This window comes from Arachis ipaensis, chromosome B7, assembly GCF_059453495.1.
Source record: "Arachis ipaensis isolate K30076 ecotype BB chromosome B7, ASM5945349v1, whole genome shotgun sequence".
NCBI lineage: Eukaryota > Viridiplantae > Streptophyta > Magnoliopsida > Fabales > Fabaceae > Arachis > Arachis ipaensis.
In genome coordinates, this window is record NC_142442.1 from 44,412,506 (window position 1) to 44,437,016 (window position 24,511).

General features: G+C 34.3%; 1 protein-coding gene and 1 pseudogene across 14 annotated transcripts; one reads left to right on the forward strand and one right to left on the reverse strand.

Annotated features, from left to right (window-relative positions):
- The first annotated feature begins 9,387 nt into the window (after positions 1 to 9,387).
- On the forward strand, positions 9,388 to 24,488 carry LOC107609304 (chaperone protein dnaJ 1, mitochondrial). 14 transcript variants are annotated; one of them, XM_088493433.1, is made up of 21 exons: positions 9,396 to 9,536; positions 9,648 to 9,753; positions 9,887 to 10,072; positions 10,301 to 10,392; positions 11,084 to 11,167; positions 11,267 to 11,305; positions 11,479 to 11,625; positions 11,731 to 11,772; positions 11,859 to 11,946; positions 12,394 to 12,458; positions 12,619 to 12,681; positions 12,774 to 12,846; positions 13,302 to 13,393; positions 13,861 to 13,934; positions 14,181 to 14,252; positions 14,753 to 14,809; positions 15,767 to 15,815; positions 15,914 to 15,986; positions 22,981 to 23,070; positions 23,500 to 23,737; positions 24,143 to 24,488. In XM_088493433.1, exons 1-16 carry the CDS (start codon positions 9,510 to 9,512, stop codon positions 14,805 to 14,807), a joined length of 1,305 nt encoding a protein of 434 aa, XP_088349559.1. In that variant the 5' UTR covers positions 9,396 to 9,509; the 3' UTR covers positions 14,808 to 14,809; positions 15,767 to 15,815; positions 15,914 to 15,986; positions 22,981 to 23,070; positions 23,500 to 23,737; positions 24,143 to 24,488. The 14 variants fall into 14 exon arrangements, with proteins under 14 accessions (XP_016166686.1, XP_088349559.1, XP_088349558.1 ...); XM_088493432.1 differs by having other exon boundaries at positions 23,554 to 23,737; XM_016311200.3 differs by lacking the exon at positions 13,861 to 13,934 and having other exon boundaries at positions 9,388 to 9,536; positions 9,887 to 9,973; positions 23,554 to 23,737.
- Positions 17,308 to 18,057, reverse strand: LOC110265167 (secreted RxLR effector protein 161 pseudogene; annotated as a pseudogene).
- Positions 24,489 to 24,511: the final 23 nt, after the last annotated feature.

Genomic DNA, 24,511 nt, shown 5'->3' on the forward strand with positions numbered 1-24,511 from the left:
AAATAAATATATATTTATTTTGATTATATTCAAGAGTGAATTATATATATTCCTATAGTCAAGAAATAGACTTAACTTATTCTATAATAAATGGTTTTTTAATCATCAAATTTATAAAGAATATCTCATCTTTTTATTCATCCTAAAAGTTAAACATTAAAACTAATGTTAATACTTTTTTGTTAACAGAACTAAAATAAAACATAAAAACAAAACTTGAATAAAAATAAAAATACAAAATTTTGAATCCCAAAATATAAAATGATTATAAGATAAAAAAAATTACTTAAATATAATTTCTATAAAATACTCCACTAATAAATTCAGATGAATGAATATTATATATAGAATGAATCCTCATATATTAGTACAAAAATTATTTTGTGTAATTTTTTTTAAAAAATATTGTCCTGGTAAACTATTTTACTTTTATTCTTTTAAAAGTATATCCATAATAAAACAAATTCGCATGGATAATTTACATCCAATAGAAAACTCTTATAAAGTTGGTGTGAAAAATTGTGTGAAAGTTTTTTTTATTCAACGTAACTGACGGATGTACGGGAGAAATTTTTTTAATAGTAAACTTCTCTAGGATAATATTGGAACTTAATTTAGATGCCAATTGACCTTATATACTGTGTAGGTACCTAGAGTATATTAGAAGAGTATGATAAGAGAAAAATTATTTTGTGTAAATTTATTTTTTTATAAATTGTCCCTATTGAATTATTTTATTTTTATTCTTTAAAAATATATTCAAATAAAAAAAATTTGCAACAATAATTTACATCCAACACAAAAATCTTAATCAAATTACTATAAAAAAATGGATAGAAAATTTTTTATTTAACGTAACTAATGAAAGAATTTTTTAATAATAAACTTTTCTTTAGAAACAATATTAGAACTTAAATTTAGGTATCAATTATTCTTATATTAGGTTTTATGTTATATCTAAGTAAAGTGAGAAGGATGCAAGAAAAGATGAATAAGAAAAGAAAAAAAGTTTTCTATTATGCAGTAACAGTATGATAGATAGTAGGAGAGAAAATAGATAATTATGGAAGTTGCTTAATTGTGAATTAATGAGATAAGAGAGAACTTGAATGTATGTGATAAGAGAGAAGATGAGGTAGTGGAAGTTTTTTAATGTAGAATAACTGACATACATATAGTGGGATAAAAGGAAAGGCAAAATTGAAAAAGAATTTTGGATACCAAACCCATGTATTGGCGTTACATATTGTTATAGATAAGGACAAAATTCCACCATTACATTCGTTTTTCAAAAGTTCTGTTTGGGTGTATAAAGATGGCAAGACCCAAATTTGATGAAACTTTTGAATGGAGGAAAGGATCTAGACATCCACCCCCAATTCTCTATTGTTCCACATTAAAATTGGATTTAGAATGACATTGGACAATCCACCATTCTACCTACATAATTATATTATACCTTCAATTGATAACTGAATGCACCCTCCACTTTGTTAAGATTCAAATCCATCCTAAAGTGAAAAATTCTAATAGCTTTCTTTAAGGCGAAACATTGAAACTAACAATTCAAGTTCTGTATTTGTTGAGATCCTCGCTCTAAATAGATAAGCAAATTTCCATAACTAATGACCTTAGTCATTAGTCTTATAAAGCAAAGTTTTCTAGAGATATCAATTTTGAAGGACAAGCTATATATTTTTCCATACAAGAGATATAATATCATCTGATATAAATAATATATGAATTGACAAAATAGAGAAAAATCCTTGTGGCAAAAAATACTCGTTATTTTTAGTAACCAAATTAAATTTAATCAAGTTGGTCTAGTAGCTTATTAATACAATAGAAACCCTTAAAAACAAGAAAAAAAAATAAATTGTAAATCTGATATAAAGAGAAAAGCAAATCCAATTTGACTACTCAAGTGATCAATGATAAAAAACTAGATGAACAGAGACGGGAACCAAAAACTACTAACAGATATAAACAAATTAAACATAAACTGATCTAGCATGATAAATAAAGAAATACCATCTTGAATATTACCTATTTTGTGGAAAAGTCTCGCTAATTTTTTCTAAATAAAAATTTAAATTTTCATTCAAAAAGAAAAATGATCACCTTTGGGGTTGAGTCTCTATGCCTCTAAATAACATACATAACACATTTTTATAATCTCATATTTCCAATCAGGCTCGTCCATATCCAGATCCAAATCATTTATACATATATACATAATGGAGTTTTATTAAACAAAATCATTACATATTTATACTTTTAGTATACATAGCCATATGCAAATAAACTGCATCATCCACATCTATGCAAGTTTTTTGTTTTCAATCTTACCCTCTGCATCAATAATTTGAGTAAATAAGTCACACCTTTACTTATCTACATGATTATATCCTTTCTTTTGAATTTAAAATACTAATAAAAATATATAATGATTCCCATAAGTGTAGAGAAATTAATCCATCAATTTACATCATGTTTTAAAGGTGTCTATACTTGTATAAGAGGAAATGAAGACACAAAGCAAGTATGTAATTGGTAAGATAAATAAAGTCCTGTTTTGTTTTGAAATTTTTATATTTTTAATTTATGTTTTGGTTGTTTTTTTTCTTCTCTTTCCTTTTTTTAAGATTTAATGATTAAAAAAATCTGGTGTTTATTGTTTTATTCACAAAAATCTAAAATTAGGAAACAAAATACAGACTGTGTAGGCAGGAATTTAACCCCAAAAGGCCCAAAGCATGCCAAATATATTGAAGGCAGAACTAAGATTATTATTAAAGAACTAAAAGATTTTAATACAATCCATCAAATTGTATTTACTTTTATGTTTTCCATTTGGTTTACTAGCTTCTTTGTATCTTAAAGACCTAAACAGACATTCTTATTCTTACTTGGAACATGCTTCTACTTGCAACATATTTTCAGATTTTTGTTTTTCTCCAATTGCTAAGTAGTATCCATCAAGTTTGTTAAAGTAGATTATGCAAATACATAGACATGAACAATAAAGTAGTCAATTTAGTTATAAGAATCTTAGTTGTAAAAGAGCCATCAATAACCAGTACCAGAATAAAAAATAATTAACTTCATGTTATGCACGCATATGTTAAAAGAACTTACTCTTGGTGTATATTATTTCAAAATTTTCAAACCAAATATAGTAATAACTTGGAGAATGCACAATTGCACTTGGTGCGTGCTAATAAACTAAATGCACATCAAACAATGATATAACTATAAACATAATAAAAGGTAATATATGATAAGACTTTGACTAATTAGCTTATTGATCTTGACATAAAACAAGTGCCTATAATTCCATTCCTTCTCCAACTATACAAAAAAGCATGAGGGCCTAACTAATAGAAGATATAACTCTAAAAAAGCTATAAAATAGTTGGCATGTTCTTTCTAAAATTGATCCTATTAAAAGGTAAATTTACATTACATAGGTTGTGAAGTAATGCAATAAATTGTCCTCCTTTTTGTGCCATACTACATAAAAGAAAAAAAAGGGTATATAACTGTGTATTTAGGTGTATGTGTTAGTATTTTTCCTAAGAATGATGTTGAAACCTCCAGGGTAAACGGAAAGAGCAAAATTATAAAATCAAGTCAGTAAAGTCACCCAAAAAAATATAACTATAACAACAAGAAAAGATCAAAGCAAATAAAAGTTTTAGGAATGAAAAGGGAGGTTGTTTTTTTTTGTGACTAATGAAAAAGGGAGATTTTAATAATAAACTTAACATTTAAAAACATATTTTTTCCTAACTTCCAGTATTAGGCAATAAAATCGGATTCAATATACTAATGCCTGTGCATCTTAGTTCAAAATAGAATCAGTAGAACCCAAGATTTTGACAATATAAATAAAAAAAGAATAATAAATAAACAAAAAGATTTGACATTTGAGAAGCAGAGGCTACAATCAAACATACAGTGAATAAAAAATGAGGGAAAGACATAAGCCTATAATTGTTCAGGAAATTAAATATGGAGGTTATCTCTTTCAAGAAGGCCAAAATGCAGCAGGACCGAATGCAACATTAACTCCAGTGACAATTTCTCTGAAGGGTTATATTGGCTATTTTGAATTAATTAACCAAAAACAAATGCAAAAAATGACTATATCCTCAAGTAACAGAAGAACACAAGCAAACAGAGGGGGTCATCCCAAGTCCTTGGGATATAATTACTTTAAGTGGATTATATTAATTTCACTGTTTTGAAGTCAAATTCTATCTACTTGGGCAGGGTCCCAATTCAACAAAGCAACCATTGCTTACCTTCTTTTCTTTTTTCTATTCAGCCACTCCCTGACAAATGCTGTCCATAATCTCATATAATCATCTTTAAATATTTGGTACACCACGCTTACTCTTTCAATCACTAATTAATTGCAAGAAGATAAATTAAAAAAACAAAACAAAACACCAACAACAACACAACATCAGCAACTATAACAAGATGAAAGGTTCGGAAAAATAACATAACAACATCCAAGATGTTTCTGATCAAAATTAAATCTACTCTTATTCCAATTACCTACTTCAAATCCAATTAACTCAGTTCAGAACAAAATTAAGGGACATCAAGCAAACAATGAACAGCACAAAACTCAGGCTAAAATACACAAATAAATACTACAAAATGATTCCAAGTCACAGCAAACAAAATTCAAATTCCAGCTAACAAAAATCATGAACAAAATTAAGTAATTAACCAAAATAAATGATTCTTATTTCCCAGTCACAGAAGATAAGATATTCAGAACTAAAAATCATGAACTTAGAAATTTCAGAATCAGTAATCACAAGAATGAACAGCACAAAACTCAGGCTAGAATACACAAATAAATAAATACCACAAAATGGAGAAAAGGAGAAGACCTACCTGAAGCACGAACAGAATGAATAGAGATGTCAGCGGCGAGGAAAGGTTTCAGCTAACGGATGAAGACAGAACGAACAGAGATGTCAGAGAGAAACTGAATGCTGAGTTTGCTATGAAGAATATGGGAGATTTACACTAATGTTGATGGAGGTCTAATGTTAACACGGCTTTTGGAAGTTCAAGCTTTGGTGATCCAAAACTATTTAGATATGTAATTGGAAGCTTACTGTTGGGAATAAGAAGTATGACCACAATTCAATCAATCATGTGTCAAATAATTTGTTATTTTTATTATATTAAAATGATAATATAATAAGGTCCTTGATTAAATTTAGAGATTTATCATTGTGATAGTGATCATAATATTGAGAGATAAATCTTTTATAATTTAATCTAAATTATTCTTGGTCATAGGATTATTAAAAGGACATTAATAATCCGGAAAGATCAATATATATATATATATATATATATATATATATATAATGGTCTTTATTGGATGAAGATTAATAGATCTCATTTATTAAATTATATATATAGATGGTGCATATAGATATATGACCATTGAACTGACTCACTCTGAGAATTCCTAATGATTATAATTACCGCATATTTGTCAATAGGATATTCTCAAGATGAACATGGTAATAGAGTTTCCTTTGACCTGCGACTATCATAGTAATTAACAATATATTTATTATACTTTGATTCCGGACACCTAATACCCTAGGGTGCTAGTTGAATGGATATTGGGTATGATTTAAATACTTGTAGAATTAATGATTAGTCAATAAGGAATCCATCAACTCTCAGTAAAGAGTTTGAGCTCTATAATTATAATGACTGATATGAATAAAACCTTGGCCAAGGGGATTGAATGAATGAAGAAATGAGTTTCTTAGGTCATTCACGGTTCATTATAATAATGGTAACAAGTTAGAGTTTGACAATTAAACCATACTCTAAAGGTTAACCAAGAGCTGGAAAGATGGAAGGAATTATACTTTGTTCTTCTGAGGTTCTCAAAATAAAAATATATTACTTCATACTATCGGGTCGTTGAGGAGTGTTGCTAGACGCCAACCTTGATTAGTAAATTTAGTATGACTAATTTACTACCCGCTTAGTATTGAACCTATGGGGTCACACACTAACGAGTGTTCTAATCTTTGCTGTATAATTATTTAATTATTATTTTGATTTGATCAAATAAATAATTATATTAATTCAAATAGAATATTATTATATTCTTTGCTAGCACCAAGAATATAATAATAGTACGATGATTGAGAATATTAAATGAGATTTGAGAATAATTAGTTATTCTATTTCTGAATTTGAATTTTAAATTCGGATGAGATTCTAACTGATTCTGTTTTAAATTGTTATGATATGATTCATAAAATTTGAAGGATTCAGATTTTGAATAAAAAGATATGATTTGAATTTGAATTGAGATTCAAATTTAAAATCAGTAACAAATCTCATACTATATATATGTACGTCAAGAGTATAGAAAAGACAGACGAGAATAACAAGAGTTTTATTCCGTTACCTCTACACACATAAACGTATGTGAGCCTGATTCTTGGAGAAGAATTTTATGGCGTGCAAAGAGTTGCAAGAGGTTTCTCAATTTAGATCAGATGTCTATTGGTCAAGGAGTTGACAGCAAAGGTTGGTCTCGGTGTGGATACGCATAGCGCCTTCGTACCATCGAAGGAGAAAGTGATTTTTACTAGCGTACACAGGTATTTAGATCTGATCTATATATTGTATATTATTGGAATAAAATTTAAGCACAAAATAGATCTTTAAGGATTACTTTATTTTCTTCCGCTGCGTGTGTTATGAACACATAGTAATCCTTCACTTACAATATCTAATAGTGACCAAACCTAAAATCTCTTATAGTGTGTACAAGTTTTCTCAATTTATCCAACTTCCTTTAATTTAGATTCTTATTAAAAAATGTTGAAACGGGTATTGAAATACTTAAATGGTACAATAAGCTATGATTTATATTTAAAAAGAAATAATTTTATAGCAGTTATTTTTTATTGTGATTCAAATTAGGTTAAGGATCTTAATGATAAAAAGTCTATTAGTGAATAATGTGTATTTCTTGATTCGAATTTAGTGTCTTAGGCATCAACAAATTAACGACTGTGACTAGGTCAAGTATAAAAGGATACTATAGGAGTATAGTAGATATAGTAGAAAATTTGATTTGATTAAAAACTATGATGAGTGAGTTAAAATTCTCTTTAATAGAAGTTCCAATGATATACTGTGATAACTTCAGTGCAGTATTATTAGCTATCAATCTTATTTTACATTCTAAGTCCAAATATTTTAAGATATACTTGTATTCTTTTAGAAATCATGTAAATAACAAAGAAATCGGAATAAACCACATTCCAAAAACTGTGCAAGTGGTTGATATTTTCACAAAGGTTACACACTCATAAAACTTTCTACACTTCAGAGACAAACTTAGCATTAGTGATCAAGGTCAAATCAGCATAGCAACAACAGTCTTCAAGAAAGCATAATTTAGAGATGATGAAGATCAAAGAAAAAAGAAACAGCTTAAAAAATAAGAAAATTAGAGATAATGATAGGAGTTATGGTATGTATATACATTAGTAAGGACTTAATTATAATTAGTAATGAGTCAGCACAAATTAGTTATAATTAGCTTAGTTATAGCTAGAGATTAGTAAGAAGGAGTACATGCTAACAACTTTTGTTAGTTAGTTTATAATAGTAATTTCATTTCTCATTGTAATTCACTTAGCTTTCACCTTATGTCATAACATAATCATCTCATTTTGATTGATTCAACGTATCTCTCCTTCAATTCCTCTTCTTCTTTCTCTACCCTCTAAAGCTTGGGGTTTTTTATTTCAAACAAAATGATTCTAAGTCACAGGAAGCAAAATTCAAAATCCAGCTAACACAAATTAAATGATTCATAGTCACAGAATATAAGATATTCAAAACCAAAAATCATGAACAATAAGAAATTTTAGAAACAGTAATCACAAGAATGAATAGCGCAAAACTCATGCTAGAATACACAAATAAATACTATAAAATGATTCCAAGTCACGGCAAACAAAATTCAAAATCCAGCTAACAAAAATCATGAACAAAATTAAGTAATTAACCAAAATAAATGACTCCTATTTCCTAGTCACAGAAGATAAGATATTCAGAACTAAAAATCATGAACAACTTAAAAATTTTAGAATCAGTAATCACAAGAATGAACAGCACAAAACTCAGGCTAGAATACACAAATAAATGAATACTACAAAATGGAGAAAAGGAGAAGACCTACCTGAAGCACGAATAGAGCGAAGAGAGATGTCAGTGGTGAGGGAAGGTTCCAGCTAACGGATGAAGACAGAACGAACAGAGATATCAGGCGGTGAGGGAAGCACGAAGAAGTTCTTGACAGTGACGGTTACAGTGACGGTGACGGAGGCACGGTGAACACAGAGAGAGCGCTCTCGAATAGAGGAGACGACTTCAAGCTCCTGCGACGGCGCCGACCTTCCACACGCAATGCCTGTACATGCGACGGAGCTGTGGGGTTGAGGTGGCTGCAGTGGTTGGCGTGGCTGCTGGCTGCGGGCTGCGGGCGGCGGGGCTGGGTCAATGGGTGGGTATAGGTTGAGTTATTTTTTCTTTTAATTTCAGAGAGGAATGGGGCCAAGGGGCATTGAGCTTCTGAACAATGATAAGAAATATAACTTTACTTTTTAATGTTTACAGAAATTATAAATTCTTCCCTCTTATAAAAATATTTAATTATAAAGTTGCCATACTTTAGTTAAGATATTAACTTTTATTGAGTTAAATTAACTCAAACTAAAACTAAACATCCAATTAAAACATGCCACTTTACAAGGGGTAATTTACATGTTGATTTAGAGGGGATTGTGTAGAACTCACCATTATATTAACTAGTCGGCCTTATCTTCACATGTCAAAACTAGTGTTAGTTATATATAACCTTTGAATCATATATATATATTTTTCTGACGTTCTACTTATGTATATCGTGATTATCGTCGGCTTTCGAACGAGATGCGATTTTAGATTATATCTTTTTTCACAGACTCCTAGTTAACATATATTTTTTCAAATATTATGTATGCATTTATTTTTAGAGGACATAATATCTCACCACTGCTTGTAATACTATATTTCTTCAAGAATAATTGATTTATAATTGGTGAAAATTTATGAATTTAATAATTAAAAATTATTAAATAATAATTTAATTAAATCTGTCAAATTATTTAACCATTTTAACTATCAAGCTCAAATGTAACTGCTGAATTTTTTCCTTTACCATTTGAGATGGTAGATCGATGATGGTAATAACAAGGAAAACAATTTGTAAGGAAATGTAAAAAAGTCAGGTTCAAAGGTCAAAACGAGAAAATGTGGTTACCGTTTGTCCAAGCCTAAAACCCAAATGCACTGCCTAAAAGTCTAAAACCCCCTTCAAGTGTTCGCTGTGTGTGTGGTAGCAGAGCATAACTGTAACTCAATTTCGCTTCCGAAGAGGATCCCTCCCAATGAGAAGGTTCACGTGGTTTACGCCGGTAATCTCAACGAACCAAAACCATTACAAGTATAAAAATTACTGTTTCCTTTCTTCTTTTCTTTTTCTTCCTTCACATTCTTGATTCTCCTCTTTTCTTTCTTCATTGCAGTATTGCCGCCGTTTGCTCTCTTTTGCGTTTTCAGAACCTGTCGTCCATAGAGGACACTGCTTCACCGAATTATTGCCTTTTCGCCAATCGCCGTTTCTCAGTCGAGGCACGTTCCGGTTCAATTTCATGAATTTCTGTCGAGTCTTTTTATTTTTATAAAATATATATATTGGTTCAGTAGTTATCGATTCCTTTTTACTGATTTATTTATTATTGAATTGAATGTGTCTATGTTCCAGCTTTGTTCAATCGCAGTAATGTCCCAAAATCGGAGGAGTTTCTGAGTTTGAGTAAACCATTGAGATATCGATATATTCATGATGCAGGTTTTTATGATAAAGGATCACTATGGGTTTTATTTAGGAAAAGCTTAGATGAAGTTCCTTATATCCATATTATTCGATTCTCAGATCAAACAAGACTACGTAGGTATTTTTCTTCAGTGAGTACACACTTTTAATTGATGGTCTCCGGAAATATAGTCACGTATCCCTTTTTTGTTGTGATTTGGAAACGCAATGGATGGATATAAGAAACTTAGTACAAGTTATGTTACTTTTTTTCTTCCCCTTTAGATCAATTATCTACGAGTTTTATTTGCAGATGTGTTCAGTTATTTATTTTCTCTTTTTATGCTTATGGCGTTCTTCCAGCATTTTCGACATTGGTTGAGCAGGATTATTATCAAGTTCTTGGCATTTCTGAGAACGCCACTCAGGATGAGATAAAGAAGGCGTTTCTGTTGGTGAGTGATTGCTAGGAATTCTTTGTTTTGCATGTATGGTTGTTGGTTGGTCAAGGCTATGCTTGTTAGATTAGATTAATGATGGATTCCAATACGGCCACACTTGGGGAAGAAACATTTGCCATCTCACCGACCTTCTCTTTTATTTGCATTTTTGTGCATATTTGGCATTTGTCAAGCAGCTGTTTTATCATTTTCTTTGAATTTTATAGTTAGAGGTGATGCATGCGAAGAGGTACATCCATGATTACAAGTGTAAAACACGAGGAGAAATAGTTTTATATAGATGATAGTATGACAATTTGTTTTGTTAACTATAAACTATCTTCTATTTAGGAATTAGTCCAATGTCACAGCAGCTGATTTGGAATAAGATTAGTCATTTGTCTTCTTTTTTGTATTGCTCCTTTGTTTTAAAGAGATCACGTCTTCAAATTCATAGCAATTATCATGTTTTAAATAGAAAAATGGGTTTAATCGATGTCTCAATTATCTTCATCAATTTTATATTGTACAGCTAATGTTTTTAGAGTTTGGAACATGCTAGAAGGCTAGCAGCAGTTTTCCTGAGTATTTTGGTTAAAATCTTGATATATCCTGTTATTATGCACCTTTGATTTGGGAATATTTGGATTGAAGGGTCTTCTTTTACTAACACTGTATTATGGCATACTTTCTCTGGTGTGTGCAGCTTGCTAAAAAGTACCATCCAGATGCAAATAAGAATAATCCATCTGCAAAGAGGAAATTTCAAGATATAAGAGAAGCTTATGAGGTCCTTATCATGACTTTGTTTATTTCCCTGCGTGGTGGTCGTTTAAACTAATTAATCAGCAGAATGATATTTCACCTGCGGTTTTGTATGTGATATCAGACGTTGAGAGATTCTAAAAAGAGGGCCCAATATGACAAGGTAGGTCTTTTTCTCTTCCTAAATGCTATTAACATTTAAGATTTTTTTTGTTTAGCTTTTTTGTAATTTTTTTTTGTTTAGTTTCTGTAATTTATATAACTTCCACTCCAATTTAGGAAGTTGAATTGACTAATACTTTACCATCATTTTATTCGATGAACCACCTTTTTCAGATGAAGATGCAAAGCCGTGGTTCACAGAACATAGAATATGACGACCATAATGATGATTTTGCAGAAAGGTTTCAAAATGCGAAAGAAAGGTTTCGAAATGGTTTTCACCATGAGTTTTCTTCTTCATTTCATACAGTATTCTCTGAGGTACTTTGGTTGCTCATACTTAATGTTGTTTTTATTTTCACCTATTTTGTTCATTTCATAAAGTATTTTTCCAAGGAGGTTTCTCAGCATTCTTGATCATGACAGCTATTTGAAGAAGAAATCACTCATTCTTCATCAAGTATAGAGGTCAGCTTAACTCTGTTTCTGATCTATTGTTTGAAACAATTTCTACTTTTTCAAGCCTAACTTCTTTATAAATGTTTTGCTAATAGGTGGAGTTGTCCCTTATTTTCTCAGAAGCTGCAAGAGGGTGCACGAAACATGTGTCATTTGATGCATTCGTTCCATGTGATTATTGCGGTGAGTAAAATTACTATTTTCAGGGAATTAAGAAATCTAGGAGGAGAAATTCATCTCTTCTAGAGTTCCACATTTGTCTTTTCTATATGTTATGTTGTGTTTGGAAATGGTATAATATGCCTTTGAATGATCATTAACTGCACAAGTAGTTTAGTGCAAAATCTAGTTTATCTAATTATAATAAAAATTTAAAATGAGCCCACGTTTTACTTTATTGAAGTTTTACAGTTTCCCATTTGTGTATGAGGCTTGCAAAAAGCTGCCTGATTAGTACAAGTGCTAATGCCATCCTGTTAGGCAGGAAACATTCATGATGAAATCTTGTGATGAATCCAATTTGTAAAAGATAAATCCTTGGCCTGGTGAAGTGAGCCAATATGTTTGTTGTACCCTGTGACATACGGTAATCCCATTTGATGCAATCATTTTCCTTTTATGTTAATCCAGATGGGAGAGGGTATCCACCGCGTGCGAAGGCTAAAGTTTGTCCAACATGCCGGGGATTAGGTCGAGTAAGTGCCCTGAAAGATCTATGTTCTTTATTAATATTGGACATTTTTAAACAAGATTTGACTCATGCATGAAACTATTTCTTTTTGTTGTATTGAAGTTATCAGTTATCACTTATCAGAACATTCTTTTATTCTTGATTGTAATGTTTTTTTCTGCCAGGTAACAATACCTCCATTTACATCAACATGCATTACCTGTAAAGGATCAGGTCGCGTCATTAAGGTGTTATCCTAATTCCACAGTCCATGCCAAAATAATCGTGTGAGGTTGGTTGCTTTGTGTAAACTTGTATTTTCTGTCCCTATTTTGTGCAGGATTTCTGTACGTCATGTAGAGGATCTGGGGTGGTTGAAGGGATTAAAGAGGTTAAAGTTACAATACCAGCAGGTTTGATTTTAGTATTTGTGATGAGATTACCAAGAACTGCAGCTTTGCCCGGCATCATTATTGTTAAATTTAATGGAACATGGTTTGATGTTTGTCATTTTAGTTGCTTATTCTTATTTGAAATGGTCAATTAGAAAAATGAATTTGATCATTTTTCGTTGTACTTGCTCAAATTGAGGTGATACGGGATAGTATCCAATCTCTCTTAAAGTGTTAGTTATTATACACAGGTGTTTTTAGGAAATGAGATCTTCTCCATTCTGTAGATTTGCTTTAGCCTAATTTGGTCCCTCTTATACATGAGAATATTTCAGAAATGAGATGCTTTATGCATGATGCAGATCTGACTTGCCTTAATTTGGTTCACCTTTTGCCATACTTACTTTCATTTTATTTCATTCAAAGTCGAACTTTTTTTTCTGTTAGTCTTATTGAATTCTTAAATTAATGGTTAGGTGTGGATACTGGAGATACAATCCATGTGCCAGAGGCCGGGAATGCCGTTAAAAGTGGAGCTCGACCTGGGAGTTTATACATCAAAATCAAGGTAAAGATCCCCACCTTTTTCTTCTCTGTTTATTTATTCAGTGCAGATCTTAAAATGCATATAGACTGACACCAAATTATTCAGGGTCAGAGGGTCACGTTAGCAAGATTGACAAAAAGCCATCTTAAATATTTAGTGGATATCTTTGGAGAACTAGAATATACATTTAATCCATATTTATAAATTAAAATAGATAATTAACAGAATTATTTCTACAGCTTTGTTTCATGACTGGCATATTTTGTCTAAGATTATATCTTGGATTAGAATGTTAAAGTTTGAATATTAAATTATCATTCCTCAATGAATATAAATGCATTATGCGAATGATAAGTTAGGTGAAGATTTCATTTAGAAAGTCTGAATTAACTAATATAATACCAAATAAATCGTGACAAACATTAACATATCAGTTGTTATCAATGAAAATCATCTGTATAAATAATCCACTATGGTTTGTGTGCTAGCCTGCTCAATTCAACTTATCTAGCTCTTCCCTGGGACCCCTAGGCAACTTGGCTAGTAGCTTAATTATGGACAGGTCAGTGCTACATCACAGAAGAAGAGCTAGGTTGTTCCTTGAGCATGTAATTATGGGTGTTCAATATTTTGGATTTGATACCTGTATAGCATGCATATTTTATCTTTTGGCACTTGGACATCTATATTGTTCATGTGCATGGAGATATATGTTCTCCACCAATAATATAATTTTCTTCGTGGCCATGGTTAATTATTTTCTGTACTTCTTTTCTTATTAGAATGTCATCTTATCTCTGGTTGTTAGGTTGCCGAGGATTCAGTCTTTGCCAGGGATGGTGCAGATATCTATGTGGACTCTAATATTAGCTTTACGCAGGTGAGTCCTAAAATACTTTTTGTGGTTTCACATATGGATGTCCATCTGGTACTTTGTTATTTTCTATTTTAAAAGGCTGATAAGCCTTAAGAAGATTAGCCTGAAGTTGCAGTAAATGGTGTTTCTTTCAAGACTGTTTATTAATCCTAGCTTCTTATTAGTATATAGTTTACTTCGGTTGAAAATAATGGTGTTCCTCTTATGTTATATGAGAACCATTTGTTAATGTTGTAGAATTCATTTTGCATAGAAATGGATGTATATATTGAGACCAGATATTGAAAAAGGCATAGTAATACGTCTCACCTCCTTCAGCCTGAGGGAACAGATTTTCACTCATAAATATAAGAGGAATAACTTCAGTTATACTGAAGTTTATTCTCTCCCATGCTGTTGCTTGTAATGTTTTAGGAACATACCATTTGCATCTTAATTATTTGGGTGTTAACGCCCCCACTCTAATATATTTAGTTTATAGCAAAGTTTTAAACATTTTACAGGCTATTCTTGGTGGCAAAGTTGATGTGCCTACTCTATCTGGGAAGATGCAAGTAAAGGTAAGATACAATTTATTTTGATAGAAGAGTCTCATCATTGGGGAAGGAAGGTTTAGGGAAGGACATGGAGATGATGCCTGATCCTTTAAGGTCAGGGCATGGCATAGGCTTCAGTAAGGGTGCATAAGGATACTTAATACTCCTTAATGAAAGTTCATGAATTGAACTTGACACGAACCCTTGATCAGCTCAGCTCTATCTGATCTTCCTTGTTAAGACAACCTTTGCAGTATTCATTTTGTGTTTCACAGGACCCAAAGATTAAACCGTTTCTCCTCCCCCGTTTTCTTCCAGTACAACAATAAATTTAACAAAGTGCTACGGAAGGCATACTGCTGTTATTACATGCAAAACTTCACTCTCTAGTTTTGTTGTTTTGATTCCATATGTGAAATCCATGAAACTTCTGACAGCACAATTATGGGGGAAAAAAATTGAAGTTATGTACCCATGAAGAAATGGGTTAACTTTTTCCTAGGAGGACAGTGGTTCAGAATAGTTTGACCTGCTAACAAGAAGCATAATTATGTTAGGGTGAAACTCTACTAATAATTAATAGACTCTTCTAGACTTTTACTCAGCAGGTCATGCATGGGTCTTATATAAACTGGTTGCATTGTGTAAAAACTTGACTGGAAATGATGACATGCGGGTCTGATATTTTAGTCTAATATTTTGAGCTTTAAAAATAGTTACCAAATATATATATATATATATATGTGTGTGTGTGTGTGTGTGTGTGTGTGTGTGTGCAAATTGAAACATTTTATTTCTTGAAAAATGAGGACTTTTCCATTGAAAGTCTTTGTGCTTAATGGTGTCACAAACGCGGCTTGTTTTATGCCATCATCTCCCTCTCATAAATTCAAGTCTTCACATCATTTGCCATGGGCATATTTCGCAGCACTGCTTGTTTTGTACCTACTTGGTCTAATGGTGTTATTCTGTTCCCATCAGATACCCAAAGGTGTTCAACCAGGGCAGCTACTAGTATTACGAGGAAAAGGTTAAATGAACGGTTCCCCATTTCATATACAGTTTTGGATAAGTTGTCTTTTTTCTTATGGTTCTAGAATTGCTTCTTTACCATACTTGTTGATGCAGGACTACCAAAGCATGGTTATCTTCTTGTACATCATGGGGATCAGTATGTGCGTTTTCGTATTAACTTCCCCACGTAAGTTCCCGTACTATTTAATTTTTTTTTTTGTTGAGTTCATATATCTTAGAAACTTTGAGGAATTTGTTATTTATCATGTAAAGTAGCAGTAAAATGCTCCTGCTATAATGTTATTTTTCCCCCTCTATTTCTTTATTGATGCTAGTTGATATTATAATATCATGGAAAATGGGTTATATAGTTGTTTGCTGTCTTTTTCCTGCCCTTTACATCAGTGAATTTTTTTGGGGAAAAAATGAAGGATAAAAAATCAAGGGTCAGTGCCACTTAATCTGATCTGTTCATTAAAACCAGTTGATGAGTACCCAAGGAAAGTGGAGAGCCACATCCTCAGAAGCTAGTTGTTATAGAGAAGGAGCGAGCTTGGGGAGAGAGGGGTAGGGGGCATACTACTTGATGGAGCACTTTGGGAATCCCATACTCCGATAGGTCTCTATTAGTACACCACCCTATATTGTCTCACATCCTAAAGGTTGCACTTTGCAGTACGTTACTCAACAACATCTTACTCAGCTTTTTGCTAGTCAGAACCCTCTGCAAGGAGCCCACTTTGTGTGCCAACAACAAGCTCTGATACAGTTGTTAAAAATGGTTGCATTGGAGAGCTTCGCCCTTGAACCATTGCCAGCTCCATATTCTCATAATCCTCCAAGCATTGAGTCTGAAGAAGCTTTCTGCCCTAATCAACCATCCATACACACCATCACCTGAAAACAGAGGAACTGTGGATCCCACTATTCTGGTTTGGAACTGTGTTCTACATCAGAGCTTGCTCCTTGTTTATGTTCTGTGAGGAATTCTTTCTCTGATCAACACTCTCATCTGCAATGCAGTCGTCTCCATGGCCTTGCCATGTTCTTCCTGTCTCCTCGCAATGGCTGGGATGTAGTCCCCTTCAAGCTTGGCCTCCATTGCTGTACATATATGAATCCGCTTGAATCAAATGCTCTGATACCCTCAATAACTACCCAAGGAAACCGGAGAACTGTACGGTCAAAGTTAGCTTTTAAAGGTTGGGGAATTACTCTCCTTGAATACAACACCAAGCATCCTTACTACACTTGAAATACACGAATGGAGTGAGACAAGGATTGTGTTTTGGATGAATTTCTTGAGAGAATCATCTCTCAGCGTCAATATATATATATATATATATAGGTACAGAAATAAAATCCTTAATACTAGGAGATACAACAGAATCAGATCCCTTTAATACTAGGAGATACAATAGAATCAGATATCTAAAGACGGAAACTATATCAAAACAGAATAACTTATATAAAGCCTGTATCTCTAATCTGATATTCAACACTCCCCCTCAAGTTGGAGCATATAAATCATATGCACCAAGCTTGTTACATATGTATTGTATCCGAGGACCTTGGAGAGCTTTGGTGAAAATATCTGCAAGTTGATCGTTGGAGTTGACAAAGGCTGTTACTATTTCCCCACTTTGCAACTTCTCCCTTATGAAATGGCAATCAATCTCTATATGCTTGGTCCGTTCATGAAACACAGGGTTGGAAGCAATATGTAAGGCAGCTTGATTATCGCACACCAGTTCCATCTTACTCGGCTCACAAAACTTAAGTTCCTTAACTAATTGCTTCAACCATATAAGTTCACATGTGGCAAGTGCCATAGCTCTATATTTGGCTTCCGCACTAGATCTTGCTACAACATTTTGCTTCTTACTCTTCCAAGATATCAAGTTTCCACCAATAAAAACACAATAACCAGATGTAGAACGTCTATCAGATGGAGATCCTGCCCAATCTGCATCAGTATACCCAACAATCTGGTTATGTCCTTTATCTTCATACAACAAACCTTTTCTTGGAGCACCTTTGATATATCTAAGGACTCTAACAGCTGCGTCCCAATGACTATCGCATGGGGAGTCAAGAAACTGACTTAGGATACTTGTGGCAAATGAAATATCTGGCCGAGTGACTGTCAAATAATTCAATCGGCCAATTAATCTGCGATATCTACCAGGATCTGCAAGAGGTTCTCCTTGATCTGGACTAAGTATTGTGTTGGGATCCATTGGTGTATCTACAGGTCTAGAATCCCAACATTCCAGTTTCTTCAAGAATATCCAGAGCATATTTTCTCTGTGAGATACAGATCCCGGCATTAGATTGTGCCACTTCAATTCCTAGGAAATATTTTAACTTCCCCATATCCTTAGTCTAAAAGTGATCAAACAAGTGCTGTTTTAATGACAATATTTTAACTGAGTGATTCCCTCATGATCATCTCCAGTAATGACAATATCATCCACATAAACAACCAGATATATGGAGGTCATGGAGGAAGAATGACGGGAGAAAACTGAATGATTTGCTTCACTCTGAATCATGCCAAGTTTAGAAATAACAGCACTAAAGCGACCAAATCAAGCTCGAGGGGATTGTTTCAAGCCATATAAAAATCGGCGTAAATGACATACTAAGCCGGAAGACTCCCCCTGAGCAACAAACCCGGGAGGTTGCTCCATGTATACTTCCTCCTCGAGATCACCATGTAAGGAAGCATTTTTAATATCAAGTTGATGAAGAGGCCAATGGCGAATGGCAGCCATAGAAAGAAAAAGACGAACAGAGGCCATCTTCGCAACAGGAGAGAAGGTATCACCATAGTCCAAACCAAAGATTTGAGTGTATCCCTTAGCCACAAGGCGGGCTTTTAATCGATCAATGGTTCCGTCTGAGCCGACCTTAATAGTATAGATCCAACGATAACCCACAGTAGATTTGCCCGGTGGCAATGGAACAAGATCCCAAGTACCAGTAGAATGTAAGGCAGACATCTCCTCAATCATAGCCTGGCGCCACCCTGGATGTGAAAGAGCTTCTGCTGTTGTTTTGGGTATAGAAACAGAAGACAACGAGGAAGTAAAAGCATAGTGCGAAGATGATAAACGATGGTAACTAAGAAAGTTATAAATAGGATTAGGATTACGGGTGGAACGAGTACCTTGTCTGAGAGCAATAGGAGGATTACTGCTAACTCCCGAAGAAGGATCCAAGGACGGTTCAACCACAGGTTCAGGAGATGAGTTATCTTGAACTGCAGGCCGTTGGCGGCGATGATAAACCTGGAGAGGCTTTGTGGGAATAGGAGGCCCATCTAAGTAAGGAACAGGAAGCACCTCCGTAATGGAAGGTGAAGTGATGTCGGGTGCAGAGAAAAAAGGGGTATTCTCAAGAAAAGTGACATCAGCAGACACGAAGAAACGATTAAGAGCTGGAGAATAACAGCGATTACCCTTTTGAAATCGAGTGTACCCTAAGAAAACACATTTGATAGAGCGAGTAGTTAACTTTTCTTTGCCTGGGGTAAGATCATGGATGAAACAAGTACAACCAAAGACTCGTAGTGGAAGAGAAAAAATGTGGTCATGAGGAAATAAAATGGAATGAGGAACTTGATTTTGCAAAACAGAAGAAGGCATACGATTAATTAAATAACATGCAGTCAGAACAGCCTCACCCCAAAACTTAAGGGGAACATGAGTATGGAGAAGAAGAGTGCGAGCAGTTTCAATCAAGTGACGATGTTTACGCTCAGCCACACCATTCTGTTGAGGGGTATGAGGACAAGACGACTGATGTAGAATGCCTTGGGAGGACAAGTAAGACGAAAAGGGTGCTGAAAAATACTCACGAGCATTATCACTTCGTAAAATTTTAATTGAAGTTTTGAATTGGTTTTGAATTTCAGAACAGAAAGACTTGAAATGTACAAATAATTCAGATTTGTCCTTCATTAAATATAACCAAGTGCAACGAGAAAAGTCAGCAATAAAGGTGAAAAAATAACGAAAACCAGAATGAGAAGTAACATGACTAGGTTCCCATACATCAGAATGAATAACAGAAAAGGGAGACGCAGCTCGTGTATTGACACGACTTGAAAAAGAATTACGAACATGTTTACCTAAATGACAAGTTTGACACTCTAAGGTAGTAAGACGAGATAAACTCGGGACCATAGCTTGTAACTTCGAGAGGCTGGGATGTCCCAGGCGACAATGGACCACCTCCGGAGACTCAACAGCAGCAACAGAAGACATAGTAATAGTGGGTAAGGCAAGCCGATATAGTCCTTGAGACTCACATCCTGTACCAATCGTCTGTCCCGTCCCTCGATCCTGCACAATGACGGAGTCAGCAAAAAAGGTAACAGAACAATTGAGAGAATGAGTAAGTTGGCTAATAGAAATCAAATTGAAAGGACAATTGGGCATGTAAAGAACAGATTTCAAAGGTAATGTAGGAAGAGGAGTAGCTTGACCTATTCCCTTAGCACCAATTTTAGAACCATCAGCCAAAGTGATAGAAGGAAGAAATGCAGGGTGTTCAAGTTTAGAGAGGACAGAAGAAGTACCAGAAATGTGATCAGAAGCACCTGAGTCAAGGACCCATGGTCCAAGAGAAGAGGAATGAGAGATACAAGCAATAGAATTACCAGAGTGGGCCACCGAAGCAATGGGAGTAGATGCCTGCTTTGAAGCTTGGTACTTGAGAAACTCATCATAATCATTGCCAGAGACAAATATCCCTTGTGGTTGTGCGGTGGAGTGAACGTCAGATGGCTCATTAGTTTGGACAACATTAGCTACCTTGGTAGGACGACCATGGAGAGCATAACATTTATCCTGAGTATGACCAATCCTATGGCAATAGGTACAACTAAGGCGAGTACGATTACCACGACCATTACCATGACCCCCACGGCCGCCGCGAGTGGGCACTTGAAAGGACACTTGAGAAGAAGATTGGGATGCCAATGCAGTTTGGTCGAAAGTATGGGTCTCGAGAGGGGCCGGATTGCAAGAGTCGTGCAAATACGTCTTGAAGGGAAGGAACGGGTGAGGTGCCCAATATTTGTTGCCGAAGAGATTCAAGTTCAGTTGGCAACCCAAGTAACTTAAGTATCAAAAACAGCTTTCCCTGTTGAGCATGATGGTCATCAGCATTAGACACATAGGGAAGGAGAGTCGAAAACTCTTCCTTGACAGCTTCCACAGCCCCAGCATAAGATTCCATATCAGTTCCTTGAAGCTGTAAACTACACAGCTTCTTAGCAACATGGTAAAGTGTTGCAATGTCATTAGTGTATAAAGCTTTAGCACGATCCCACACCTTTTTACAAGTTTTGTAAGCCCGAAACATAGTTAGCTTTGGTGGATCAATGATCTGCCACATAAGGTTACATAGCTGGGCATCAATCTTCTTCCAAGTGGTTTTGTCAGTGGCGCGAACATCAACAGATTTAGTAAGGTGGTCTTCATAGCCTTGGCCCATGAACCAAAGTTCCACAGAATCAGCCGGTTTGCCACCATTGGAGTTGGTGTCGGGGGTTACCTCAGAAGACATGATGACAGACACTCAGAAACGGACGGAAAACACCTGCAGAAGGGAAACGAGGGCCGGAAAAAGCCTGGGCATGGGAGCGTGACGTTCACGTGCGTCTGGAGCGGAGGCGCGTGAGGACCACGCGCAGGAAAAGGGGCGGCGCGTGTCGGCGCGTGCGGCGGTTGACGGCGGTGAAATTTTGGGGACAGGCCGAACTTGGCTTTCCGGTTCTGATTCTGGGGTTGCTTCGGAGTGGGTCTGATGTTTGACAAGGTTTTGGCCGGAAAAACAGTTTCTGACGAAGAGACACAGCTGATAGTGTCAGCTGGTGGGAAAAGGGAACACGCTGAGAGATTGCAGCCGGAAAAGAAGAAAAACAAATAGAAACCAGAGCCGGGTCGGAACCCGCTCTGATACCAACTTGAAATACACGAATGGAGTGAGACAAGGATTGTGTTTTGGATGAATTCCTTGAGAGAATCATCTCTCAGCGTCAATATATATATATATATATAGGTACAGAAATAAAATCCCTTAATACTAGGAGATACAACAGAATCAGATATCTAAAGACGGAAATTATATCAAAACAAAATAACTTATATAAAGCCTGTATCTCTAATATGATATTCAACAACTACAATGTGGGACTTTGGGCAGCACATATGGCCCAAAGTATCTATCAAGAGTTAATAAAACTAAACCATAAACTGAGAGCTGAAACCAATTCATGAAGAGTTGAAGACCAGGTTTTCCATGAAATGTTTCAAACTGAACCATTTATGTTAGTCCTAGTCACCAACCTCTAAAACTGAATACTTTGTCGAAGCAGTTTTTGACTCGTCTTTCTTTTTGGACAACACTCTTACTGCTTTGTTAAGAAAATCCAAGCATTACTCCGCATTCTCTTCCTAAAAAGGATGTTGTTTCCAATATCACATGATCAATTTCATTGTTCTCATTGTTAAAGCTTTGAATCTGTGATTTCTGAAACTTCCATACACTTGTCCTCAGCTCCAGTATTTCTTCTAGTTGTTGGTTGTTCTCCTTGATCTATCACAGATGTCTAAGACTGTGATTCAATGTAACAAAATCTAATGTTTAAATTGTTTGGGATTTTGGGTGGATGGGGATTAAAGAGATTGAAGAGGCATATTTGGGCATTCGATTTTTGAAAAGCAATGAGTTTGTGGGTTCCAGTTATACGAGGAAGGGCATTGAAAAGGGAAACGTTTTTCCAACACAACCACACATATTATCCGTTCATCAAGAACATGGATCAAAGAGTATTTGCTATTCTAAAAGCAGTAGTGCTATTTCTTTATGCTACAGGTTGTTGTTTGGTCAATGCTTGTTGTTATGGTTGTGAAAATTGAACAGAATTATTCAGTTGTCAGAATGAGATATATTTGTTTTTTTTTTTTTTAATCAAAAAACAAAGACATGCATTATTATCAAGTTGTTTCCAGATGATATTTTTTATTCCTTAATAAGTTAGTATACACAAGTGCTTTTACATTTTTCTTTTTGTTCATATTTATAAATAAAATAAGCTCCAGCTTGCCAAGTAATAGTTACTTTTGCCTGCTCATAAATTACTTACGATCCACTCTTTCTTGTTTTAGTAAAATTAATGAACGACAACGTGCTATACTTGAAGAACTAGCAGAGGAGGAAATAAAGCAGGAAAACCACTCAACATTTGAAGGAAACTGGTATGCCTTTGTCTTAGTACTGGTAGTTCTAGTTGCTTTATGTCCAAAGTAAGGCTTGATGGTTGCTTGACTGTGCATGTTGTAGAAAATACTATAGAATGCTTTGAAGTAGAAGTTATATTAATGTACTTCTAGAGATTTTACAAAAAGGAAAAATATAAAGGCACTGTTTCATGAACTCTTATCTATGATCATTTAGAGAAAATAAAGGATGAGGTATAAGGGATATTGGTTTAGTATCTATACCTACCCCAGTAACTGCTTACAAATACTTTATCTTGAGTATGATTCATTTGATCGTAGGTACAGCAGTTAGCACTTTATTGGATTGGTTGATATCCTCATTATTTGCATACTTTCTTGATTTGCTTAGATTAGCTTTTTCTATTATAGAGCTGTATTCTTGAGTAACATCTGATTGTAATTTAGATCCAACATGGATAACAGGCTTTACCAGCAGCTATGTACTGGTTGAACTTACAGGTGGAAGCAAATTATTGAACACTTGAACAGTCCAAATATTATGGTAGAACTATCTGTGCTGATCTTAATCCTCGTCCTCATGCACAAATTGTTGAGCTGAGAGCTTGTTCAGACATCATTTCCTTGGACTTGCCAAAGACAAATCCATGGATTTGTTTTATTCTTCTACCTTGTAAAGTAGAAGGTAATGAATTTACCATTCAGGCACATAAACAATCTGGTACGTTCTAGCTATCCTCGTTCACTTTCATTTGTCTTATGTGCATGTATCGATGGAGAGAATTTTTGTGGCATCACAAGATATTTCGTCGGTTTTTATAGAACTTTTTAAATGCTATTTTAGATTAGACTAAAGTTTTTCACGAGATTGATGTTAAAAATCCCCCCCCCCCCCCCAAAAAAAAAAAAAAAAAAATCAAATCAAATGATGTTTTAGTTCCTTCTGTTTGCAGTTAATTTTTGGTAACAATTGAATATCAGAATGGGTGCATTAACATATTGGTCCAAGGACTCCTTATTGAGTCGGGCATTGGCCTATTAATTTGTAACTCTAGATAACTATGCTTATTGCTCACTTCCGTTGTGGCAGATATGATATAGTGAAGCAAGGAGTGGGTGCTCAGATTACTGAATAAAGTTGTAGTTGTACGAAGCTATTTCTTGGCGCCAGTTCCTTTTTCAATACTTATGAAAATTTCACGAGGACCCTTCTGATTAATTCTTAGGCCATCATCATGGTATTCAGAACAGAGATGGGAACATGTTGTGTATCATTTTTTCTTCTCTTATTCTTTCAATATTTTAAATTTGGTGCGATAATCTTGTAACTATTCCCAAGTGTTGCCTTCTTCAATCCATTGTTATACTTCAAATGATATAACCACAAATTACATTCTTTTGATAGGCTAATTGGCAATTAATCAAGTTTTCCAAAATATAATTCCTCTATCCTTTCCTT

Coding starts and splice junctions, on each gene's coding strand:
- LOC107609304 (XM_016311208.3), top strand. CDS start 9,510: ATGAGAAGGTTCACGTGGTTTACGCCG. Junction 11,306..11,478: donor AGAGGGCCCAATATGACAAG/GTAGGTCTTTTT, acceptor CACCTTTTTCAG/ATGAAGATGCAAAGCCGTGG. Junction 11,626..11,730: donor TTCATACAGTATTCTCTGAG/GTACTTTGGTTG, acceptor TGATCATGACAG/CTATTTGAAGAAGAAATCAC.